General features: G+C 37.6%; 1 protein-coding gene across 9 annotated transcripts in view; it reads left to right on the forward strand.

The window, feature by feature from the left end:
- The window catches only part of LOC114134298 (ryanodine receptor 3), a 107,456-nt gene that overhangs the window by 77,327 nt on the left and 8,269 nt on the right, over nt 1-21,860 (forward strand). For 4 of the 9 annotated variants that reach the window (XM_028000798.1, XM_028000800.1, XM_028000801.1 and 1 more), the window contains 37 exons: nt 234-296; nt 455-530; nt 790-913; nt 1,061-1,176; nt 1,260-1,327; nt 1,430-1,551; nt 1,709-1,758; nt 2,420-2,480; nt 3,310-3,548; nt 4,152-4,233; nt 4,322-4,452; nt 4,601-4,924; nt 5,038-5,278; nt 5,386-5,473; nt 6,376-6,468; nt 7,088-7,102; nt 7,698-7,868; nt 8,428-8,487; nt 8,577-8,711; nt 9,249-9,361; nt 11,324-11,420; nt 12,537-12,646; nt 12,903-12,954; nt 13,030-13,080; nt 13,172-13,271; nt 13,352-13,431; nt 13,504-13,580; nt 14,084-14,157; nt 15,174-15,191; nt 15,751-15,831; nt 16,531-16,619; nt 16,699-16,827; nt 16,907-17,011; nt 18,069-18,150; nt 19,468-20,780; nt 21,077-21,135; nt 21,269-21,443. In XM_028000798.1, the coding sequence (XP_027856599.1) occupies nt 234-296; nt 455-530; nt 790-913; nt 1,061-1,176; nt 1,260-1,327; nt 1,430-1,551; nt 1,709-1,758; nt 2,420-2,480; nt 3,310-3,548; nt 4,152-4,233; nt 4,322-4,452; nt 4,601-4,924; nt 5,038-5,278; nt 5,386-5,473; nt 6,376-6,468; nt 7,088-7,102; nt 7,698-7,868; nt 8,428-8,487; nt 8,577-8,711; nt 9,249-9,361; nt 11,324-11,420; nt 12,537-12,646; nt 12,903-12,954; nt 13,030-13,080; nt 13,172-13,271; nt 13,352-13,431; nt 13,504-13,580; nt 14,084-14,157; nt 15,174-15,191; nt 15,751-15,831; nt 16,531-16,619; nt 16,699-16,827; nt 16,907-17,011; nt 18,069-18,150; nt 19,468-20,780; nt 21,077-21,135; nt 21,269-21,443 (5,064 nt within the window). The remainder of the gene's footprint in view (nt 1-233; nt 297-454; nt 531-789; nt 914-1,060; nt 1,177-1,259; nt 1,328-1,429; nt 1,552-1,708; nt 1,759-2,419; nt 2,481-3,309; nt 3,549-4,151; nt 4,234-4,321; nt 4,453-4,600; nt 4,925-5,037; nt 5,279-5,385; nt 5,474-6,375; nt 6,469-7,087; nt 7,103-7,697; nt 7,869-8,427; nt 8,488-8,576; nt 8,712-9,248; nt 9,362-11,323; nt 11,421-12,536; nt 12,647-12,902; nt 12,955-13,029; nt 13,081-13,171; nt 13,272-13,351; nt 13,432-13,503; nt 13,581-14,083; nt 14,158-15,173; nt 15,192-15,750; nt 15,832-16,530; nt 16,620-16,698; nt 16,828-16,906; nt 17,012-18,068; nt 18,151-19,467; nt 20,781-21,076; nt 21,136-21,268; nt 21,444-21,860) is intronic. The other 5 variants (XM_028000804.1, XM_028000807.1, XM_028000802.1 and 2 more) reach the window with 3 other exon arrangements.

A 21,860-nucleotide genomic window follows, 5' to 3' on the forward strand; every position in this document is an offset into this window, starting at 1 on the left:
AATATGAGCTTAAGTTTTTAGCATTGTCAAATGCTCCTATTTTTACAGCATTGCTACTTTGTAAGGATTTATGCAGATCACTCATGCTGTCTTAATCTCTTTCCACAGAAGCTCTTAAAACAATAAGTGCTCCTTTATGAAATCCTTTTAAGGGAGAAATCTTGTTTCATCAGAATGTTTATTTGTTGCTGAAAGCTGACATTGTCTCAATCTAAATCTATATGTGTTTCCAGGCTAATGGCTTTAATCCCAGCCCAATAGACACAAGTATTGTGACTTTGTCCAGAGAACTGCAGGTGAGAAACTCAGCTTTATTGTATTTTTTTCCCTTTTTAAATCAAAGGAGCTTACAAATGCACATCAGATCAAAGCAGTCTGTCCTGAATATGAATGAGTTCTGTGGGCGGGAAAAGGGTTCCTCACTGAGTTTGTCTCTGTTTGTCTTCACTCCAAGGGGATGGTGGAAGTAATGGCTGAGAATTACCACAACATCTGGGCCAAGAAGAAGAAAAGTGACCTTGGAAGCAGAGGTGCATAGTTAATGAAGTGTATTAGGAATGCAAACTGCACAAAGACATCAGCCAAACAGAAAGATTGTTTATGTTTGCTTGTGGGAGGATTACAAAGCCATCTTTGGTTGTTATTGTTGTCTTTTTCATGTACTTCTGTACATATGCATGAGAGCCTCTGTGTTCCTGACAAATTAATTTCAGCCACTCTGTTTGCCCTCACACATTGAGTGGTGAGGAAGTAAATCACACCTCAACACAGGGCCATTTGTCGTTTCAGGCGGAGGAACTCATCCTCTCCTGGTGCCCTATGACACGCTGACAGCCAAGGAAAAGGCCCGTGATCGAGAAAAGGCCCTGGACCTTTTTCGCTTCCTGCAAATTAATGGCTATAGCATTACAAGGTCAACATGACTATGTCACTGGTTGTGTTAAGATCTTAGCAGCACCTTATAACCATCACTGGTTGATTGACTGCTTTATTAAATGATATCAAAAGTAAATATAGTGGTTTAAGAATGGTATTTTACAGACAAGGTCTTATGTTGCAGAGGTTTGAAGGACTTGGAGCAGGATTCCTCTTCCATGGAAAAAAGGTTTGCCTATAAATTCCTCAAGAAGCTGCTGAAGTATGTTGATTCAGCCCAGGACTTTATCACCCACTTAGGTATGATGCTGTTCCAGAGCTTTAAAGTAGACTTGCCGATTTCTTGTAAACGGGCTAAAATAGAACATATTTTCTCAATCCAGAGGCAATGGCAGCCAGTGGAAAAACAGACAGGTCCCCTCATGAACAAGAAATCAAGTTTTTTGCCAAAGTAAGGAAAGTTAACAAATACACATATCTATAAGTGGATTATTTTGTTATATTTTTACTATGGTGTCTGTCTAGTCTTACATTCATTGTTGGTGGTCTTCAGGTTCTTCTCCCAGTCATCGATCAATACTTCAAGAACCACTCTTTGTATTTCCTCTCCTCTCCCAACAAGAACCTAAGCAGCAGTGGTTACGCCTCTAACAAAGAGAAGGAAATGGTCACCAGGTAGAAATTCACACGGTTACTGACAACAAATGTTGTCAGCACAGAAAACATGTGCCTTGATACATGTTTTTTACCTGAAATCTGAATCACTTCATTTATGTAAGTCACTGTGATTTTCTGAATATTTTTCTCCCTATTTCTGCTCTTCATGCTACAGCCTATTTTGTAAACTGGCAGCTCTTGTCAGACATAGGATTTCTCTTTTTGGTAAGCTGACACTTATTAGTCAGTGATGTTTTTGCAAATGTGTTTAAGGCCTGCATTATTGGAAAAAGTTATGCAATAGCAAAATCATTGATAATTATTGCGATGACAGCATCTCTTTGATTTTTAGCATCCTGAGCACTTTAATCACATTTGGACTTTTATTGCTGTCCGACTACATCCAGGATGCAAAATTAATTTATTATCATTCATTAGTTTATTTTTGCAGCAACTAGTCTTCAGAATAAAACAAAATAATATAGCATTTATTGGCAAAATTAATTAGGGATTCTTTCCCTATTACTTGGGTTATTCGTTACATAAAAAAGGCAAACAAAATACAAGGTTTAAATTGCATTTATTAAACAGAGCAACAGTAGAAAACCAATTAAGATCACCAAATGCAAAACAAAAGAAAGGAAAGAAAAATGACATTGGCATGCAAATTGTGAGTTAGAATGTGCATTCCAGTGAGGCTGAATATTTTTAGCTTAAGAAATTTTAGCACATAAAATTGACCCAGAATTAACCAAATCTCTTGCAAAGGTTAATTATTTTGTTGATTTTTCCTTATTCATATCTAAGTGCATTTAATTTTTTCTTTCATGAGTCATGTCAAAAAGCTACTGTGTATCCATGCTAATGGCCTTGTGTTGTTTTGTAGGGAGTGATTCCACCACCATGGTCAGCTGTCTGCACATCCTGGCACACACTCTCGACACCAGGTGCGTACAAATTATGCAGACCCCAAAGCACACAAGAAACTTGTCAGCTTAGAATTTCCCTCCTAAAAAAAAAAGAAAAGCTCAAGGCTATTATTTTAGGTAACCATGAACCGTTTTGAAAGTCATTGACACCTTTTCTTTAAGTGGATCTAATGTGACCTGGATCCTTTGCAGCGCATAGGTTTTCTTTTCAGTATTTTCCTTTAGACAGTCTTTATTCTTTTGGAAGATACTGGTATTAACAAAGAACTTCCATTGACATTAAAATAAGGTAGAATACATTTTATGCAGCACTTGTTGCCTCAGGCTGATAATGCTCTTTAGGGACAAGGTACTGTTTGTAAATGCAGCTCATACATAATGAGGCTAAATCAACATTGCTTTATGGTGTTTTGTATATGCTGAAGAGCTACAGATGATGCCCACATAAGCATTTCTCATCTCTGCCTTCTTTGTTCCCTGACACATCAAGGCCTAACAATGGGTAATTTATTTACTTACATTATGAACTGTGAAATGCTGAAAATGAACACACTAATCATATTAATGTGTTGTGCTGTTTCGTGAAGTTTCTTCCCTAGCTTCAGAAATGGCTGACTCACCTTGAATTTAAATTTTCTCCCAGTTCACTGGATAAATAATTAATGGCACAGTTTTTGGACAGACGGGCTAATGCTCAGGAATTTTATATCATGTGTGAAACTGTTCCAGACGGTTAGGTTGTAGCAATTGCATTTATGCATATTAAGTAGTATCTGTGCTGTACACACCAGTGGTTCCATACCAATTGATTTGAGTTATTTTTTAATGCTCTTGTTAAATCTAACAGGACAGTGATGAAGTCAGGCTCGGAGCAGGTCAGGGTGGGGCTGAGGACGTTCTTTGAGAACGCTGCGGAGGACTTAGAGAAGACCTTTGAGAACCTGAAGCTGGGGAAGTTCACTCACTCTCGCTCCCAGATGAAAGGCGTGTCACAGAATATCAACTACACAACTGTGGCTTTACTTCCCATCCTAACTGCTCTGTTTGAGCACATCACTCAACACCACTTTGGAGTAGATCTGCTTTGTAAGTCCTGACAAAGAGGGAATGATCAAAGGTGGTGGGTTCTTTTTTACTTTGTTTTGAAGCTGAAAAAGTCTTTTATCAGATGTGAAATCTTTTAACACTTGAACACCTGATTGAACAGATCTTACATGCAAGACTTGTTCCAGTATACTGCAGAATACCGTGCTCATATTAGTTCCAAGTAATAAAGATAATTTCTAAACTTTGACAACCATCTCCATCCATCAATTGAGAGATTTGGCCAGAAAATCACTGAATTTAACTTCATTTAATTTTTTTGATTAAGACACTGCACATTAGCCAATATTACCACAATTCATGGCAGTGTAGATATGCAGAAATTAGCACAATAATTAAGTACAAAAAACAAAATACCTCAGTACGCAATTCACAAGACAAAATACAGTACAGTACACATAGAGCTATTAAAAGAAGCCGCAAAAAATACATAAATAACTAGCAGACAGATAGAAACAATCGATCAGTCAATTGATCGTCCGGCCATGTTCCTCCATATTCATCTACTGCAAAAACACTGCAGTAGAAGTACCAAAGTCTTTTTAAATTTACATGCAGCTTTAATGTAATTTTTTTTTTTCTCAGTGGATGATGTGCAGGTGTCCTGTTATCGAATCCTGACCAGCCTCTTTGCTCTTGGAACTGGGAAAAACATCTATGTGGAAAGGTATCCTCAGTGTAGATTTTTTAAGTGAAGAGAATAACTTAGAAGAAAAAGAAAACACACTGCCATTTAATAATTTTGTATCTCTTAGGCAGCTGCCAGCTCTCGGTCAGTGTCTGGCCACTCTTGCTGGCGCCATGCCTGTAGCCTTTCTGGAGCCAAAGCTCAACACGCACAACCCCTGCTCTGTTTTTAATACCAAGAGTGCCAGAGATCGAGCAGGTGAGTTACAAATTGATGATAAAAGTCAAGCCTTCATTATTCTAGAACAATTTCCCCCATTACCAACAGACACATGTAAAAACAGCACAACCTGGTATTACTAAAGCTTCTGTAACCATGTGTGAATAAAACTCTCGCAATGTTTTAGTGCTGGGAATACGAGAATCAGTTGAGGAGATGTGTCCTGGGATACCGTGGCTTGACGGGCTCATGAAAGACATCAATGACATGGCTGAGTCTGGAGCGCGCTACACTGAAATGCCCCATGTGATCGAGGTGGTGCTGCCCATGCTGTGCAACTACTTGTCCTACTGGTGGGAAAGGGGCCCTGAAAACCAGGCTGCCAGTGGTGGAAGCACTTACTGCACTACTGTCACCTCGGAGCACCTCAGCCTCATCCTCGGCAACATCCTCAAGATCCTGAACAACAATTTAGGCATCGACGAGGCCTCCTGGATGAAGAGAATTGCAGGTACTGATGGAATTTTATATACCTAACAGACATAATCAGTCTTTAAATCGTTGCATTGCTGAATTATAAATCACATGGCTTAAAATTTGGATCTTTTTATATTCAATGTTTAGTTTATGTGCAACCCATCATTAGTAAGGCTCGCGCAGACCTGCTCAAGAGCCACTTCTTGCCCACCCTGGAGAAACTAAAGAAGAAGACAGTAAAAGTGGTGGCTGAAGAGGAGCTTCTGAAGGCCGACAGTAAAGGAGACACCCAGGAGGCCGAGCTGCTCATTTTGGATGAGTTTGCTGTGCTCTGCAGGGATCTCTATGCATTTTACCCCATGCTCATCCGCTATGTGGACAACAACAGGTTAAACAAGTGATAGTTATTATTTTATAGTTGAAATGTTATTGCACAATTCGAAAAAAACAAAAAACAAACAAAGTTTACAACTTTTTTCTTTTCTTTTATTACAGGTCTAGGTGGCTGAAAGAACCAGATTCAGACTCCAATGAGCTCTTCAGAATGGTTGCAGAGATTTTCATCCTCTGGTGCAAGTCTCATGTAAATGATTCCTTGGTTCCTTATTAACTTACACCAAAGTATCCATATCACTAAAACCATTCATTGGGATTTGATGTGATACACAAACATAAGTAGTATATAAATGAGTAGAGCGTTTACAGTTGTTTTATCGATAAGAATCTGACAAGTATGTACATCTGTATTCAGTCAGCTTTATTCTTATTTCCTTGAATAAAATCCAATGCAGCATTTTAAGATGTTTGAGTTGTTTGCCCAGTTTGTGACAGAAATTAGCAAGCTCTCCAGAATCCTAAAATGTGCCCTAAAAGGGTCTTTGCTGATTTTATGAATTTTGAAGTGAGATTTTTGATCCTCTAAACTAGTAATGGTTTGGAAATGGTTTCTGTTGTCTGTTGTAAAACCATAGTTCCGTACAGTATGGCAGACCTAGTGGGGATGGAGAAAAGGAAGCTGATTAGAGTAAATAGAAGATAGATAGAGCTAAATACAACACCGTCTGGGAATGAAAACCTGATTTAGTTTGCATAAGCTTCAACAAAAAAGCACAGGTTTTCCCTCCTCACTTACAAAAGCCCTCAAACAAAACCAGAGCTGCTTTGGAATGGTTTTGATCAATGGAGGTCCTTATGTTAGAATGGTCTATATAGTCCAGACCTAAATCTAATCAAAATTTGAAACATGATGTTCACAGATGCTCTTCACACATTAGTCATCATCCTGTTTGATTAAGCTGTACTTGCAGCAAAATGTGCTTCTACAGTACTGACTCCCACTGCAAAGTTATTCATCACTTGTGTCAGTCCATCACATATTATCTCAATAAAATATGTTGGGATTGTAATTTCTTAAAATTTTGGTTGTAACTTGACTAAACATGACAATTTATAGAGTGACATGTATTATTTCTTTTTTGCCCCCAGAACTTTAAAAGAGAAGAGCAAAACTTTGTGGTTCAAAATGAAATCAACAATCTTTCTTTCTTGACCGGAGACAATAAAACAAAGATGTCAAAGGTATGTTGATTTACTGGCATATTTCTTTACAGGGATGAACTCAAATTTACACGTTCTAGACTTTACATGCAGCAGATTGATGAGCTTTAGCAAAAAAATCTAAATAATTTACTATTTCCATGAGATGTAAAAAGAGCAAACACACTATAAACATGGACATTAATAGGACACATGTTAACATCTTTTCTGCCATGTAAAAAACATTATTTTGTCAATACATGTGCTCATATGTTAACATGAAAATGCTATAAGAATATCACAGAATCGGGGTGTTCACTCCTACAACAATACACACACATCTGAGAGGATTTAGAAATCTAAATCACATTTGTAAGGAATAGACTATGGAGCCTTCTGAAATTATATAATCTATAAATCTTCTATGTGTGTGTATATCGTGTGCATGGTTATTATAAAAAAAAACACACTAATTTTCATTCCTCAGCTCCAATACATCTGCTTGGTTGAGCACTTTGAAAGAAAATAAAATGTTTTTCATTGCACTGCATGTCCATATGAGGAGGACTTTATGCCTCCATTATTAACCACCATCTCATCCCTTTTTCCCCCTAACTGCTTCTTTCTGTCTGTCTCTATCTATCCCTCTAACTCAAAACAGTCCTTTAAGGAAAAGGTAGAGTGATGCAGTGCATGTGCTGTTAACCTGCCAGCTCATTGGCTTGTATGCACTTGTCACCAAGCAGAAAAGCCAATAGCTTGTGCCTGATGTGCTATATAGTCTATAGTTTAGTTATATATTATGCTACCTGGTTATTTGTGGCTTCCATTTATCACAGTGTGTGACATGGTCAATTTGTTCATTCCTCACTGCTGTATGGGTCAACCACAGTTCACCTGGTATAAAAAGCTTTGCCCCTCTGCAGCATATTATGTGATTTTGTGTGTGTTTGCAGTTGATTGATCGTGATATCCCTCTGTCTGTAGTCAATAGTTTAAAGCTATATGTGTATTTTGTTGTTAGTCTGTCGTTAGCATTTCTATATGTGTGTTTGTCAGTGTTTATACAATATTTTCAAGGTATATTAATTTTTGTGAGGAAATATGTGTTTTTACTGAACCAGTTGTGGAGTTTTGCACACAGTAAGTGCTTTGTTAAATAAATCTTCTCCAATGCTACCAGCCGCTGAATTTTGACCAATAAATTAAACCTTCTAGTTTTTACTAGCCACTACATGTTTTTTTTGAGTATGTCATGATGAACTTTTCAGTCTGGAGGACAAGACCAAGAGAGGAAACATAAGAAGAGGCGCGGCGAATTTTACTCCATTCAGACCTCATTAATTGTGGCCGCTCTGAAGAAGATGCTGCCAATCGGCCTCAACATGTGCACCCCTGGGGATCAGGAGCTGATTTCTCTTGCCAAGACCCGCTACCTCATGGTGAGAACCCATTTGAAAAAAGATTGAAACACTTACATGAGAATAACATTGCCTAAAGAAATGCAAATTGATGCTGTAATAGAAAATACTTTAACGTCTTAAATAATTTTTGATACTCCTTGAAGTTTTTCATATTTTCTTTTTATTTTCATCTCTTGTGATACACCAACACATTATTAAGTTAATTTAAGGAAAGTCAAGAATTTGAAGCACATATTTGTATTCAGCTGCAATACCTATCACTTATGCAGTCCTTTTGATATACTGTATCTATAAGTTTCCTATTGGTTGTGTTTTAGCTGATGTAAGGTTATGCAGGGCTATGCACCCATAGGAAACAATATAGGGAGCATCTTATCTACAAATTTTTATAATTTCCTATGGTACTCATGGTACTCGCATCAGAATCTTTTCTGCCTTCTCTGCTGCTTCAAGCTTGATATTTTGTGACCTTATTTTTTTAAATGGCTTTGCTGAACCTTTTATTATGGCCTGACATTTTCTATCTTGCATGTGATTTGTAGCAAGTCTCCCTCTCTCTCTCTTTATCTCCTTACAGAAAGATACAGATGAAGAGGTTAAAGACCATATACATCAAAATTTGCACCTTCGAGAAAAGGTACAAAAGTAAAATTTAAGCACATTTCCTCATTAATCAACATTTTGACAATATACTTTGCTTTCAACTTTATCTAAATATTCTCTTAGTCTGAAGACCCTGCTGTGCGGTGGCAGTTGAACCTGTATAAGGACATCGTGATGAGAATTGAAAGCCCCCTTGACCCTGAACGAGTGGTTGATCGTATCCAAAGGATCTCTGCTGCCATCTTTAATCTGGAACAGGTCAAAATAAAGACACATTACTCATTGGTGGATGTGATGGCAGTAACTATTTTATATTAAAAATACAATTGGAATGATTTCAGTTGGAAGAAGTTGTTATGGTAATCAGGTTTTAAATATCATGAAAAGCATAGAAAGTACTGCAACAGATAGATGATTGGACTTTATTATTGCTTTGCAATAAAATAAACCATGTTGTTATAGTCAAAAAGTTACACACAAAAACATATATATGAATGTCATATCAATATTTAGTTTATAATGATGGTTGTAACTGTTGTTTTCTTAGTTGGAATTATGATATAACATGTCAGATTCACAAGCTTTTCTTGTTGTCCTCTATGGTTATAAAGTAAACAAGTTTGCCAAGAAACCACACTTTCACTTGTCATCCAGAATATCCCATCATGATTCTGGCAAGACCTTTGTCCACTCTTTTTACCAGTATTTGTAGAATTCATTTAAATTTGTTGTTTTTTGGCACTGCCAGCACAAAAAGCTGTGATATTACTTTTAATAATTATCTACCCTCCTTAGGTGGAGCAGCCACTGAGATCCAAGAAGTGCGTATGGCAGAAGTTGCTCTCCAAACAGCGAAAGCGTGCAGTTGTTGCCTGCTTCCGAATGGCCCCCCTTTATAATCTACCAAGGTACTGCATTGCACAGTTAAACTGAAAACATTCATAATTCCCTTCATTTTTAAACGGTCTCCATCCAATCCTCTTTAATGGTGAGCACTTTGTATTGCCTTGTTGCTGAACATGTGCTATATACGGTAAATAAAATTACCTTTACCTTTTTACCTTTATGAGCTAATGGCGAAACTCTGCAGGAAGCTTCTTGGCACCTTGAACAAATTAGAAATGGTTCAGTAAATGCTTTAGAATTTCTTTTCCCACTGTAATGTCTACTTTTGCTGTTTCTTCAGCTCTTTTTTTCTCCTTCCTGGTTCCTGACCTGGCATTAATGAATTGCCTCTCTCTGTTTGGAATATACATACATAGCCTGCAGCTGCTATTGCCATATAAAAGAAGGAAGGAATGAGCAGTTGTAATTTTATGGCCTGCTGCTCTCTAACTCAATCAGAGGACGTCAGGCAGAGTGCTCACAGCTACGAGGAAAACAATTAACAAGCCCAATACCTCAGGGTGGCCTTCTTCAATATGTGCTCAGATCCTGCCCGCCTGTCTGACAGCATGAGTCATTTATTCAGAATTGTTGACAGTAACATATGACTCAGAGTAGGTAATAATTACTGGATGTTATGCACAAAGCGGAGGCTTCTTATTTTCCTGTAGAGATTTATATGAGAAGCGTGAAAATGAAGCTTCTCTTTATGCTTTGTCAGATGTCATCTTTTTTCTTTTGTCTCTCTTTTCAGTCCTTTTTCTGTCCCCTATCTTAGACTCTGTTGTACCTCTGCCTCATCCCCATAGGCACAAAAATAATAATTACTTCATGAAATCCTTCCGACACATTTGGCTGGGGATAATGCATGAGAACACAGACTATGACAGTCTGCTCTCAGTGCTGACGGTAAAGAAGTGCTAACCTAGTACTGCTCTCTGGCTTGTGGCTACGCTTGTTTCCTTCTGAGCACAGTATCGGCCTGAGGCCTATCTCTGGTTAATCCACTGGTCCATACATTTGCAGTAACATGCTCAGCCTGAATCCATTCTTAAAACTTAGAAACATTTTTTCAATCTAACTTCCTTCTTCTCTTGAAAAAAGTCGCAAAAAAATCAATCTCAGAGGAAACAATTTAATAAGGTGCATCTCAACAAATTAGAATGTCATAATTAAGGTATTTTTTTCTCCAGTGATTGAATCAAAAATGTAACATTTGGTATTGTGAGCTTTGTTTGACTCTTTTGTTGCATTTAAGATCAGAATAGACTATGTGTATCATTAAATCTGATTGAATTGTATTGTGAGTTTGATTTATTCCTTATTGCTGTAAAATTAGAACTAATTTGAACCTGTTTTTCTTAGAAAATGCTTTGAGATGTTTTGTGTAAATATGCATGGTATGAATATGGAAAATTTAACTTAAGTAATTCTTATGTCCAAGAAATTCATAAGAAAAATTTCCGACTGCTCGTCATTGATACCTTCACAAGTAGAGTAAGTCATGTAAGGTAATTAAAGTGGCTAAAGCTGTTTCTTGTATTAATGGAAAGTTGAGTGGAAGGAGAAAACATGCACAATGATTAAATTATTGAAATAATTTGTTTTTTTTTAAAGAATATAACGGAATATGTGTTTAATTATCTGTCCCTTTGAAGAAATTCACAGTTTAATAGCAGAAAAGTAATTTAAATGGCATTCTAATTTTTGAGAGTCATCTATACATGTGCTCTGTAAAAAATGTTGCTCTGGTTGACTAGTTGGATATACTTCCCTAAATACTTGGGTAGGTGTATTTCAACCAACAGCTGAGATCTTAATGGTGAAAGCAATGCTCATTGACAGACTGTACATGTAAAGAGACCAGCTGGATGTGCCAGTATCCTAAACTAACCAGCATCAACCCCTTCTTAAAGGAACCTATCCTCCTTTGGCCTCTTCCTTCCTGTCTAACCCAGGCTTAATGTCCTCTTACCCCTTGCTAGGCATCGCTCTATTAACCTCTTCCTTCTGGCATATCAAAGTATATGGATAGAAACAGAGGAGTACTCTTTTGAGGAGAAGCTGGTGCAGGACCTCGCAGTAAGTAGTCATGCCTCTCACCTTCCCAGTTCTCCTCATGTATGTACCTATGAGCTGTGCATAGTTTACATGCAACAGTCTTTGTCTTGTCAGTGTCATGCCATTGTCAGTTTGTGTAACCGAGTCACTCCTGGTGACCCAGGTAGTGAAGAGATGTGTTTCAGGTAAGCATGACATCTCTACTGATGTCAGGGCGACTTGATGTGTGTGTCAAACACAGGTAAGGAAGCATCCTGTCACAATGCTTCAACTTACCTGTTTAATTTACTAAGTTTGCCTTTCTCAATTTTTTTACTCCCAGACTTCAACTGTCAGTGTAGAAGCTCAAAAACAGACATTATAGTTGACGTTTTTGTAGCTTCACACACATGCATGTATAAAATCACAAACACACACATCTTCTCTGCAGCAAGGTGAAAGCATCTCTACTTTTAAAACTAAATAATTTTAAAAATTCCTTGGTTTTAGAACCCAAGATAAATAACCAAAGACAAGAGAAAAATTAAGGTCAAAAATGAAAAAAAAAAAAAGTTTCAGAACTGAAGCATCTGAAACATTAAGTTTCAGATACTTAATGCTGCTGTCTCTTTTTCTGCCCTTTATAAGATCACACTTCACAACTACAGCAAGCTGATATTAGCTGATTAATTAGTCAAGCTATCAACTCATAGCTTGATTTACTGTGTTTTAGCTCTAGGTCATTTTAGCACTTATGTCTGACAACATTAAAATGACTTTAAATTGTGGAAATCTTATCACAGAAACCTTTAGCTCTTTTAAGACTTTTAAAAACCTTGATTACAGTAATAAGCCCATGCCTGGTTTCAGTGTGTGAACTCATTGGATATTTGTGTTATTAGATAACATAAATATCTGTAATAAGAAAGTCATACTTAACTCCATCCACATTCGACAAAGCCATCTCTGAATGCATTTGTATGCCAGATTGTGTGTATAAAAAATGCCTGTCATGATTAAGCATGTGGTCTGTGTAGTGCATGTTATCAGATATTCTCTTGAGACGTGGAATAAAATAAGTGCACCCACAATTTGTTGGCTGTTCAGAATATGAGAGATCATTCTGGGTTACAATTCTGATTCGTTCCTTTCGCACAGAAAACACAGCCTAAAGTGGAAGAAGAGGAAGAGGAGGAGGTCCGAAAGCAACCAGACCCTTTACACCAGCTCATCCTTCATTTCAGCCACAATGCTCTGACTGAATGCAGGTAAATTCACAGTCACACACACACCTGGCCACCTGGCAATGGCACAAGCTGCTCCATCTGTGATGCATAATTGCTTTGGACCTCTTCACAACTGTTAATGTGGGTGTTAAGTGTGAATTGCCCATTTTTTTATAAAGTAGGGAGACCTCATTAATGTTGTTGTTGGAACAAGTGGCTGAAAATGATTATTTTTAGTTAGGATGTAAATGTCAGATGTGCAAAGTCTAACTAGAAACGCATTTCTTTGTTTTATTAGTTCGTTGGAAGAGGATCCCTTGTATATTGCATATGCAGATATGATGGCAAAGGTACAGCATTTCCTACACTGTTCCTGTATGCTACTTTGGAAATGGTGCACTTTTAATCTTTGTTTTTCATTTCAGAGTTGTGCTGAAGGTGAAGAGGAAGAAGAAGAAAAAGAGAAAACATTTGAGGTACTGTTACTTTTATGGTTTCTTTTTTCTTTTTTTTTTTTTTATTATTATTTTTGTGAATACTTTTTACAAACACATTGATTTCTAATAGGAAAAGGAAATGGAAAAACAGAAGATGCTGTATCAGCAAGCCCGACTGCACGATCGAGGTGCAGCAGAGATGGTTCTTCAAATGATTAGTGCCAGCAAAGGTAGTAAAACTCAAACACCTGTGTGCTGTCCTGCAGCAGCCATATTTGGTCAATTTATCGTCCATTTTGCATCACCTAAGGTCGACTTGGTGCCACTGTGACTTTCACCCTCAAACTGGGCATCTCCATTCTCAATGGTGGAAACATCCTGGTCCAGCAGGTATGCATAGTTTCTCGCGTTGACCATATACCAACTTCAGTTTATCTGAATAATCTGGCTTTTATTATACAGAAAATGCTGGATTATCTCAAGGAGAAAAGAGACGTTGGGTTTTTCAAAAGTCTGTCTGGATTGATGATTTCATGCAGGTAATGATGTGCAATGTAAAATATTGTTTGTTTGTTTTTTGACTGAGTTCTAATTATGTTACAGCATGTTTGACATAGAACTGGGGTAGAAAATTGGCTTCTCATAGCAACAGCAGTCAATAATAAATATAAGATTTCCTACACAGGATGGAAAAGCATGGAATTTGATTTATGTCATTCAATGAATTGAAAAAGAAACATTTTCTATTATGGGATAAACATATATTAGTGTTCATGTCTTTTTCTAAAGGATGGTGCTAATCTTAAATATTTGGAATAATTGTTCAATTTCTTGAGGTATTCAAAATGGCAACTCAAATATTTCACTATAGAATATTTTGCTTTTGGGACTCGATAAATGATCCTCAGACCTTTTGACTTTTGCACGTTTCAGCAGCAGATTTCTTTCCCCAACTTTGTAGAATTTGCTGTATAAGTTGAAAAACACAGACAAATGAGGTTCTGTGTTTTAAAGTTCATTCTGTGTCATTTCTTTCTCACAGCGTCCTGGATTTGAATGCCTTTGAAAGGCAAAACAAAGCTGAAGGCCTGGGGATGGTTACTGAAGAGGGATCAAGTGAGTAAGGATGATAAATGTGGTAAAGTTTTCTTTGCAATCCTAGTTCTTCTTAAACATTGCATCTGACTGATCTTTCCTGCTCTGGGGGATATTTAGTTGACTGAAAGTGTTGTAAAAAGTTTATTAAAGTCAGTTTAAACATTTGAAGAAAGATTTACTGTAAATTGATATTTGTCAGTGATGAGACTCTAGACCCTCAGAAATAAAAATCCCGTAGTTCATTTGCTCCTTTTATACGCAATCTGGCTCCTAATAGATCAGTATCTTCATTAAAATGAAAATTAAATCCAGATGATAAAATCTGTGGGTTTTATTATAGCAGCAGATGGGGAGTTTAACCATTTGCTGATGCTGTATGTGAACAGATTTCAGGCTCAATCTGCTTTAGCCCAGCCGGTGGCGTTATCACCTCGTAAACTACCCCTTATTTTCACATGATGAACTTCTGACCATAATGGTTTCTAAGATGACTGCAAAACAAAACAAAAAAGAGATAGGATTAGCTTGCAAAAACATTTGCTCTTTGGTTTGTTATTGCTCAAATCCATCTCCATGTCTTGTGTGTTTCTTGTTTCATGTTGTCATGTCATCCTGCAGACAAACCTGTTACTGTATGTCAAAGTCCTGTCTGAGTCCTAAAAATGCCACAAACACATTTACATAGAATGTTTCTATTAAACTGATGGGTTGCATACAGTATAATAACTTTTTTTAATCATACATAACCCAGCTCATTTTCACCTCATAAGATCAGGCATAAGTGATGGTTACTGTTTTTGTCTAAACTCCTGCCCGGTGAGCAACCTGTGCTTTCTGTAAGACTGCAATAATTGTTACTGTATGTCAGTGTTGCCAATCAGTGTATGTAAATTAAATATATCTATAGTCCTATCATTGTTTCCCCTGTTCCTACCTATTCTGATTAAATTTAAATGTCTTCTCCTTTGCTTATGTCTGCCTTTGTTTTGTTTGTTTGTTTCCTTCTGATCATGTTTTAATGTCATCGATCCCAGTCAACGTGAGTGAGCGGGGTAAATACATGGTTTAGATTCTACTCATTGTATGCTGTGCTGACATCTTGACTGCTCTAGCTCCCTTTCTCTTCCTTTCCTTATTTCCTCCCGGTTCCTGTTTCCTCTTCCTTCTTTTTTATGAATGCGATGCAATGTCAATATTTGAACCCTGGACTGAGTAAACTAATGCATGCTCTTTTACTCTCCGGTCAGACCCCTAAGACTGTTTGAAATGTTTAATTTAGAAATTCAGTGCTTGCTTTTTCCTTTGGGACCTTTATTTATTTAAAAAAGATTTTTATAATACTAACCACTGAATTATGAGTTAAATCTACCAAAGCTTTGTTTGTGTGAACAACAAAGCTCAGTTCTCTTCCTGTATTGTTTTAATTTTTGGATTGATGCACTTGACCTTGTATGTGTGCTCTCAACAGAATAGTGCACAAGATTTAAGGTTGTTTGTCAACAAGGCAGCAGCTTTATAAGGAGGCAAACATTAAGAAAGCTTATATGCCTGCATAGATATAAAAGCACTGATCAATATTTAAACTAAAAAATATTTTATGCTTGTTCTCAGGTTCCAAGGTTCTGCAAAATGATGAGTTCACTAAGGATCTCTTTAGGTTTCTGCAACTTCTCTGTGAGGGTCATAACAATGGTAGGTTGGCTTTTAAATGTCAGAATTTCAGATAATGTTGAATGGAGCCCAGTAATATTTGAGAGGACAGATTTGGGGTAAATAAAGTCCTTCTGCTAGAAAAGATATTCTTACGCCTTGAACTTTTTTCAAATGTATTTTATATGCTAAACTAACACAAAGTAGTGAAGACATAAAGTGGTAGGAAATTTATAAATGGTTTGAAAGTTTTTTAGAAATAAAAATTTTAAATGTTTGGCCTCCATTCTTATTTAACTGTCCTTACTCTCATAGCCCTAAACATTTCTCTGAGGTTTGCTAGAGTGAATAAACAACATTAAGCAGTCCAGTGAACACAGCAGACTGAATAAAGTTGTAGAAAAAATTAAAACAAAGTTAGGGACTAAAACAAAATCCCAACTTCTGAATATCTCAGAGCAATGTGAAAATTGCAATGCTGAAAGAGCTGCAGAGATGCAGCCATGGACAGGAAGTCTACAACATTAGCTGTTCACTTTATTTTCTTTATGTATGTGTGGAAAACAAGAGCCAAAAGACTTGATGTTTGCAGTTTCTTTCACTCAAACATTCCTTTTCTTCTGATAGGACTGAGAAGCTGATCAGAATTGCTGAGCAGATGGATGTGACAAAATGTGAAGAAGGCTGAGGAAGTAATTTAATTCATACTTTATACTTAATTGTCTGACATGTGTGTTTTAGATTTTCAAAATTTCCTGAGGACCCAAACAGGGAATACCACCACAGTCAATATCATCATCAGCACAGTTGACTACCTGCTAAGACTCCAGGTAGCACCCGCTGTTGCATACAGACCTCCTGCCTTTCCTGTATAAAAGACAACGATCAACTTATTAGTTCCTCTTTTAGGAATCCATCAGTGATTTCTACTGGTATTATTCTGGTAAGGATGTCATTGATGAGGCTGGCCAGAGAAACTTTTCTAAAGCACTGTCAGTTGCCAAACAGGTCTTCAACTCTTTAACAGAGTATATACAGGTATTCCATCACCACACACTGCTCCACAGTTAGCCATGTCAATCTTTTCCTCCTATCAACCATATTGTTTGTCCTCCAGGGTCCATGCATCGGTAATCAGCAGAGTCTGGCTCACAGCAGGCTGTGGGATGCGGTTGTGGGCTTCTTGCATGTCTTTGCCAACATGCAGATGAAATTATCCCAGGTATTTGATTTATGTCAGCAGAAATAAACTCAAACTTGTCAGAAGTGAGGAAGTATTTCTTTGATAGAAGTTTTTCTATTGTTTTCATTTGTGAGCTTGGCAACCACTTCCTAGACTTTTTGTGCTAAAGAGTTTAGAATAATATTTACAACAATGTCTAACTATTTTACAGATGATACTTGCAGGGTGAAAGTTGAGACAATACATCTTGTTGATATTTTACTATCAATGTATCTTTCAGCTAAAATGAAAATGATTTCTTTGTTATATTTCAATGCTTTTTACAAATGATATGCATGTAAACATTTAGCCACTTTGGTGAGGAATCAGCTTGCAATAGGAAGACAGCTTTGAAATTTTCTAAAGGTTGAAAGTATAGTCAAATATTTGCTAATGAGCTTGTCAGCTGAACTGCATTTTCTGTTGTACATATTTTTGTCTGTAAATACATAAATTGTTTAGAATTTTGGCTTTAAATAAATATCATAGGAGGTAATATGGATATAAAAGTACATTTCGGTCAAAGTCAGAATATAAATGCCCGAATAATTGTTTATATGGAACCACTTATGCAGTTAAAATGAAAAAACCTGAACAGCATTAATGTTTTCTGAGACACCACTAGAGGTCCCTCCAGCCTCAATGATAACACTGCGTGATACTGCAGTACAATCACATCAGCCAATTTAGCTAACTGATTTATAACCTTGTCTTATCATCTCTAAGGATCTAGGTGTGACAGTAGATGCCAGGATGTTGCAGAGTACAGGTGCGGGGGTTGAATTCAACCCATCAAAGTTAGGTTTAGATTTATGGCATGGTTAATACAAGATCCAGAGAGACCCTAAATGAGTCAGAGTGACCCAGCCATCTGTTCCTGGATGGTGAAATAACATCAACCCTGGTGATGATCGATGGATGTTGAGTTGAGGGACCGTCTGGCCCCCAGCAGAATCCGAAGCAGCTTTGATCACTTGAGACTCAGCTCAGGGTTATTAAATAGTGCACAGGAAGGCCATCAGTTGTCTGAGTGATATTTTGTCCCTTCTCGCAACAGGACTCCAGTCAGATTGAATTACTGAAGGAGCTCCTGGACCTGCAGCAGGACATGATCGTTATGATGCTTTCTCTTCTAGAAGGTATGTTTACGTCATGATTTAAATATAAATGTATATGACCAACTGTTAGATCCTCTGAATCTTACAAAAGTATTCATGTAACTTGCACTTTTTTTTTACATAATGTCAAGTTAAAGACCCAGTCAATGTATTTTGTTGTGATTGTCACAGGATAGGCCAAATCAAAGCAACAACTGTAATGGGGGGGGGGTAAAATGAACCATGGTATTCAAAATCTTTGAATAAATAAAAATTAAGAGTGACTCGCAATAACATTGCACCCCCTTACCTCTGATACCTCTATGAAATACAGTGCAGACAATGACATTCAAATGTTGCTTGTTAATAAATCCCTCCGTGTGTAATTTAGATTTAACAAATGGCATAGTAAAGAGCAAGGGATATAGCAGATTATATTATTTTATAGCTTAAATAATGAAAGATTTAAGCTATAAAACAATATTCCAAGCTTTGGATCAGAAAATAGTTGGCACTTTTGCCATCATACATTGTTACTTTAAGGAAGCTGCAGAGAATTCAAATGGGAGAAATTCTGGACAGAACATCTATTAATTGTGCACTTTATGAATCTGGATTTTATGGAAGAGTGCCAAAGAGAAAGACTTTACTTGAAGAAAGAAGGTCTAAATAAAGCCTTGCAGGGGTCAGACCAAGCGTTTTTGGGAATGTACTTTGGACAGATGAGACCCACATGTCTCATCTACTTTTTTTAGCTACATGTGAAAAATCACGCAAAAAAAATTACATTACCATAAACAAATCATTAGAATGTGGTGGTATCAACATGATGTGGAGAATGCTTTTCTTCAGCATATAGGGAAGTTGGTAAAGGTTGAATGGGAGATTGACAGAGCTTCTTTAAAAATAGACATTTCCATCAGGACAGTACCTTAAAAAATAAACGCAGAGCTACAGATGAATGCCTTATGGCAAAGCAGGTTTGTGTCTTAGAGTGGGTATGTCAAAGTCCAGACCTAAATCCAAATGAATCTGTGGCAGAACTTACAGATGGTCTTTATTCCTGTTTACCTTGATCTATATTACTGGTGGAGACATTCCCCAAAAAACATTGTGCTGTAATTCCATCCAAAGGTGGTTTTACAAAGTCCAATCAGATACACTGAATACAAAATGTAACTAATTTTGAAAACCATGTGACATTTTCCAGTGCTTTGTTTATCACAAAAAATCCCAATTAAAATAAATTGAAGTTAGTGGTTGGAACATGACAAAATGCAAAAAAGTTCAGCACTACACTTTTTTCCCATCAATGTAATTCCTAACAAACCCTTATTCAATCACCTTGTTGCTTAACAGGTAACGTTGTGAATGGAACTATTGGCAAACAGATGGTTGACACCTTGGTGGAGTCTTCAAGTAACGTGGAGATGATTCTGAAATTTTTTGACATGTTCCTCAAGCTGAAGGACTTGACGACATCAGACGGTTTTAAGGAATACGACTCAGAGAGTAAAGGGGTCATTTCTAAGAAGGACTTTCAAAAGTCCATGGAGAACCAGAAGCAGTACTCTCAGTCTGAAATTGAGTTTCTTCTCTCCTGTGCTGAGGCTGACGAAAACGACATGTTTAGCTACAAACAATTTGTGGAGAGATTTCATGAACCAGCAAAGGACATTGGCTTCAATGTGGCTGTGTTGCTCACCAACCTTTCTGAGCATATGCCCCACGATGCTCGTCTCTCTACGTTCCTTAACCTGGCTGAAAGTGTCCTGAGCTACTTTGAACCTTTCTTGGGTCGTATTGAGATCATGGGTGGAGCCAAACGCATCGAGAGGGTCTACTTTGAGATCAGCGAGTCAAGTCGCACCCAATGGGAAAAGCCTCAGGTGAAAGAGTCAAAGCGGCAGTTCATATTTGATGTGGTCAATGAGGGCGGGGAGAGTGAGAAGATGGAGCTGTTTGTCAACTTCTGTGAAGACACCATCTTTGAAATGCAGCTGGCTTCTCAGATCTCAGAGCCGGATCCTGTTGAGCGTTCTGACGAAGATGAGGACGAGAGCCAAAATGTAGTAGAGAACCAGGATGAGGAAGAAGAGGAGAACGTCATGATGGAGTCTTCCTCAGCTTTCACAATTGCCTGCATCTCAATGAGAAAGAACCTGTGTCACTTCCGACAACTGCTCACTCTGAAGAGCATGAGGCGGCAATATCGGAGATTCAGGAAGATGAGTGTGAGGGAGATGGTGAAGGGCTTCTTCTCTTTTTTCTGGATGATCATCACTGGTCTTTTCCACTTTATCTACAGCCTGATTTGGGGTTTCTTCCACATCTTGTGGACCACTATGTTTGGGGGTGGCCTGGTCGAAGGGGCTAAGAATATGAAAGTGACGGATATTTTGGGAAACATGCCTGACCCCACTCAGTTTGGGATTCATGGAGATGTCCTGGAAACGGAAAAAATAGAGGCCAACGATGCCTCAGCATTGGAGGAGATGGGTCAGATGGCTCAGGGTGATGCAGCTGAGGCTGACCTCATGGCGGAACTGCTCAACATACAGCCAAAGAGGGAGGGCAAGCATGGAACTGAGCCAGGTTTGGGGGATGTATCGGAGGTGGTGGTGGGAGATGCTCCATCAATAGCCAGTGCCGTCAAGCAGAAGAAGGCACAGGTCAGTAATAATACCTTTCAAAGTACTGTATTTGTTCTTCAACTTCTTCAAATTTAGTCTTGTTACAACATCAATGTCTATTATTGGAATATTATGTGATAAAGCAACACAAAGGTGAGCCTAATTGTGGATTGAAAAAATAAAGCATTATACATTTTTTTTTTTGCAATATTATTAAGGCAAAAGCAAAATAGATTAACCGTGAACCATAACTGTCTTGTGTATTGTGTCATTTCTTTTGTTCTTCAGTAATTTTGACTTGAAAATAAATGTTGAACACACAATTTTTTTAACAGATGGCTGCAAAGAAGAAGGCTTCAAATGGAGACTACAAATCAGACTCAGAGAAGGGAGAGTGAGTGTAGTTTTTCATAAAGTACAAACTTTGTACTTGTATGCATAGAAACACTTCTGCATTCACTCTTATTCTTCAAACACTTTTTTCCTTACATACTTCACACTGTCAATAATGGAATTTATGTTTGCAGTTCAGAGGATGGTGAGAAAAAGGACCATGACAAGACCAAGGACGAAGCTCCACCACAGCATTCAATAGAGGAGAGAAGAGCCCCAAAGAAGAGGCTCGGCCTGAGGAAAGAACCACCAGAGGCCTTTATGGCCAGCTTTCTGGCTGGCTTAGAAATCTACCAGACTAAGATGCTGGTCAGAAGATTACCTATGATTACTCTTAATACCAAGTCAAATCCTTTCGCTTGGCCAAAGCATCTTAAAATTTGTTATGCTTGAGACTGATTAACAAGGAATTATTCACTGTTCATCAGGTTTAACAATGGATAACCAAGCACACCCACACATTGCTTTGGAGGCAGTTGTCATGACAACAGGAGAAGACAAACTTGGACTAAAAAATACAGACAAATATTTTGCCTTTTTTGCACACTTTAACCACCTAATGTTTTTCGTCATTCATTCTGATTGAAAGTTTTTGTTTTAGCATTTAAAAAGCTCACATGTGATGTTTCTGAGCAGATGTTATGAATAGCTGTTAATCTACAGGATTTAGCCTGCAGCGTTAAGTTTAGACTTTACATAAAAACCTGGTCACATATCAACATGAAA

The sequence above is a fragment of the Xiphophorus couchianus genome, chromosome 19 (genome assembly GCF_001444195.1).
Source record: "Xiphophorus couchianus chromosome 19, X_couchianus-1.0, whole genome shotgun sequence".
In the NCBI taxonomy this organism is placed as follows: domain Eukaryota; kingdom Metazoa; phylum Chordata; class Actinopteri; order Cyprinodontiformes; family Poeciliidae; genus Xiphophorus; species Xiphophorus couchianus.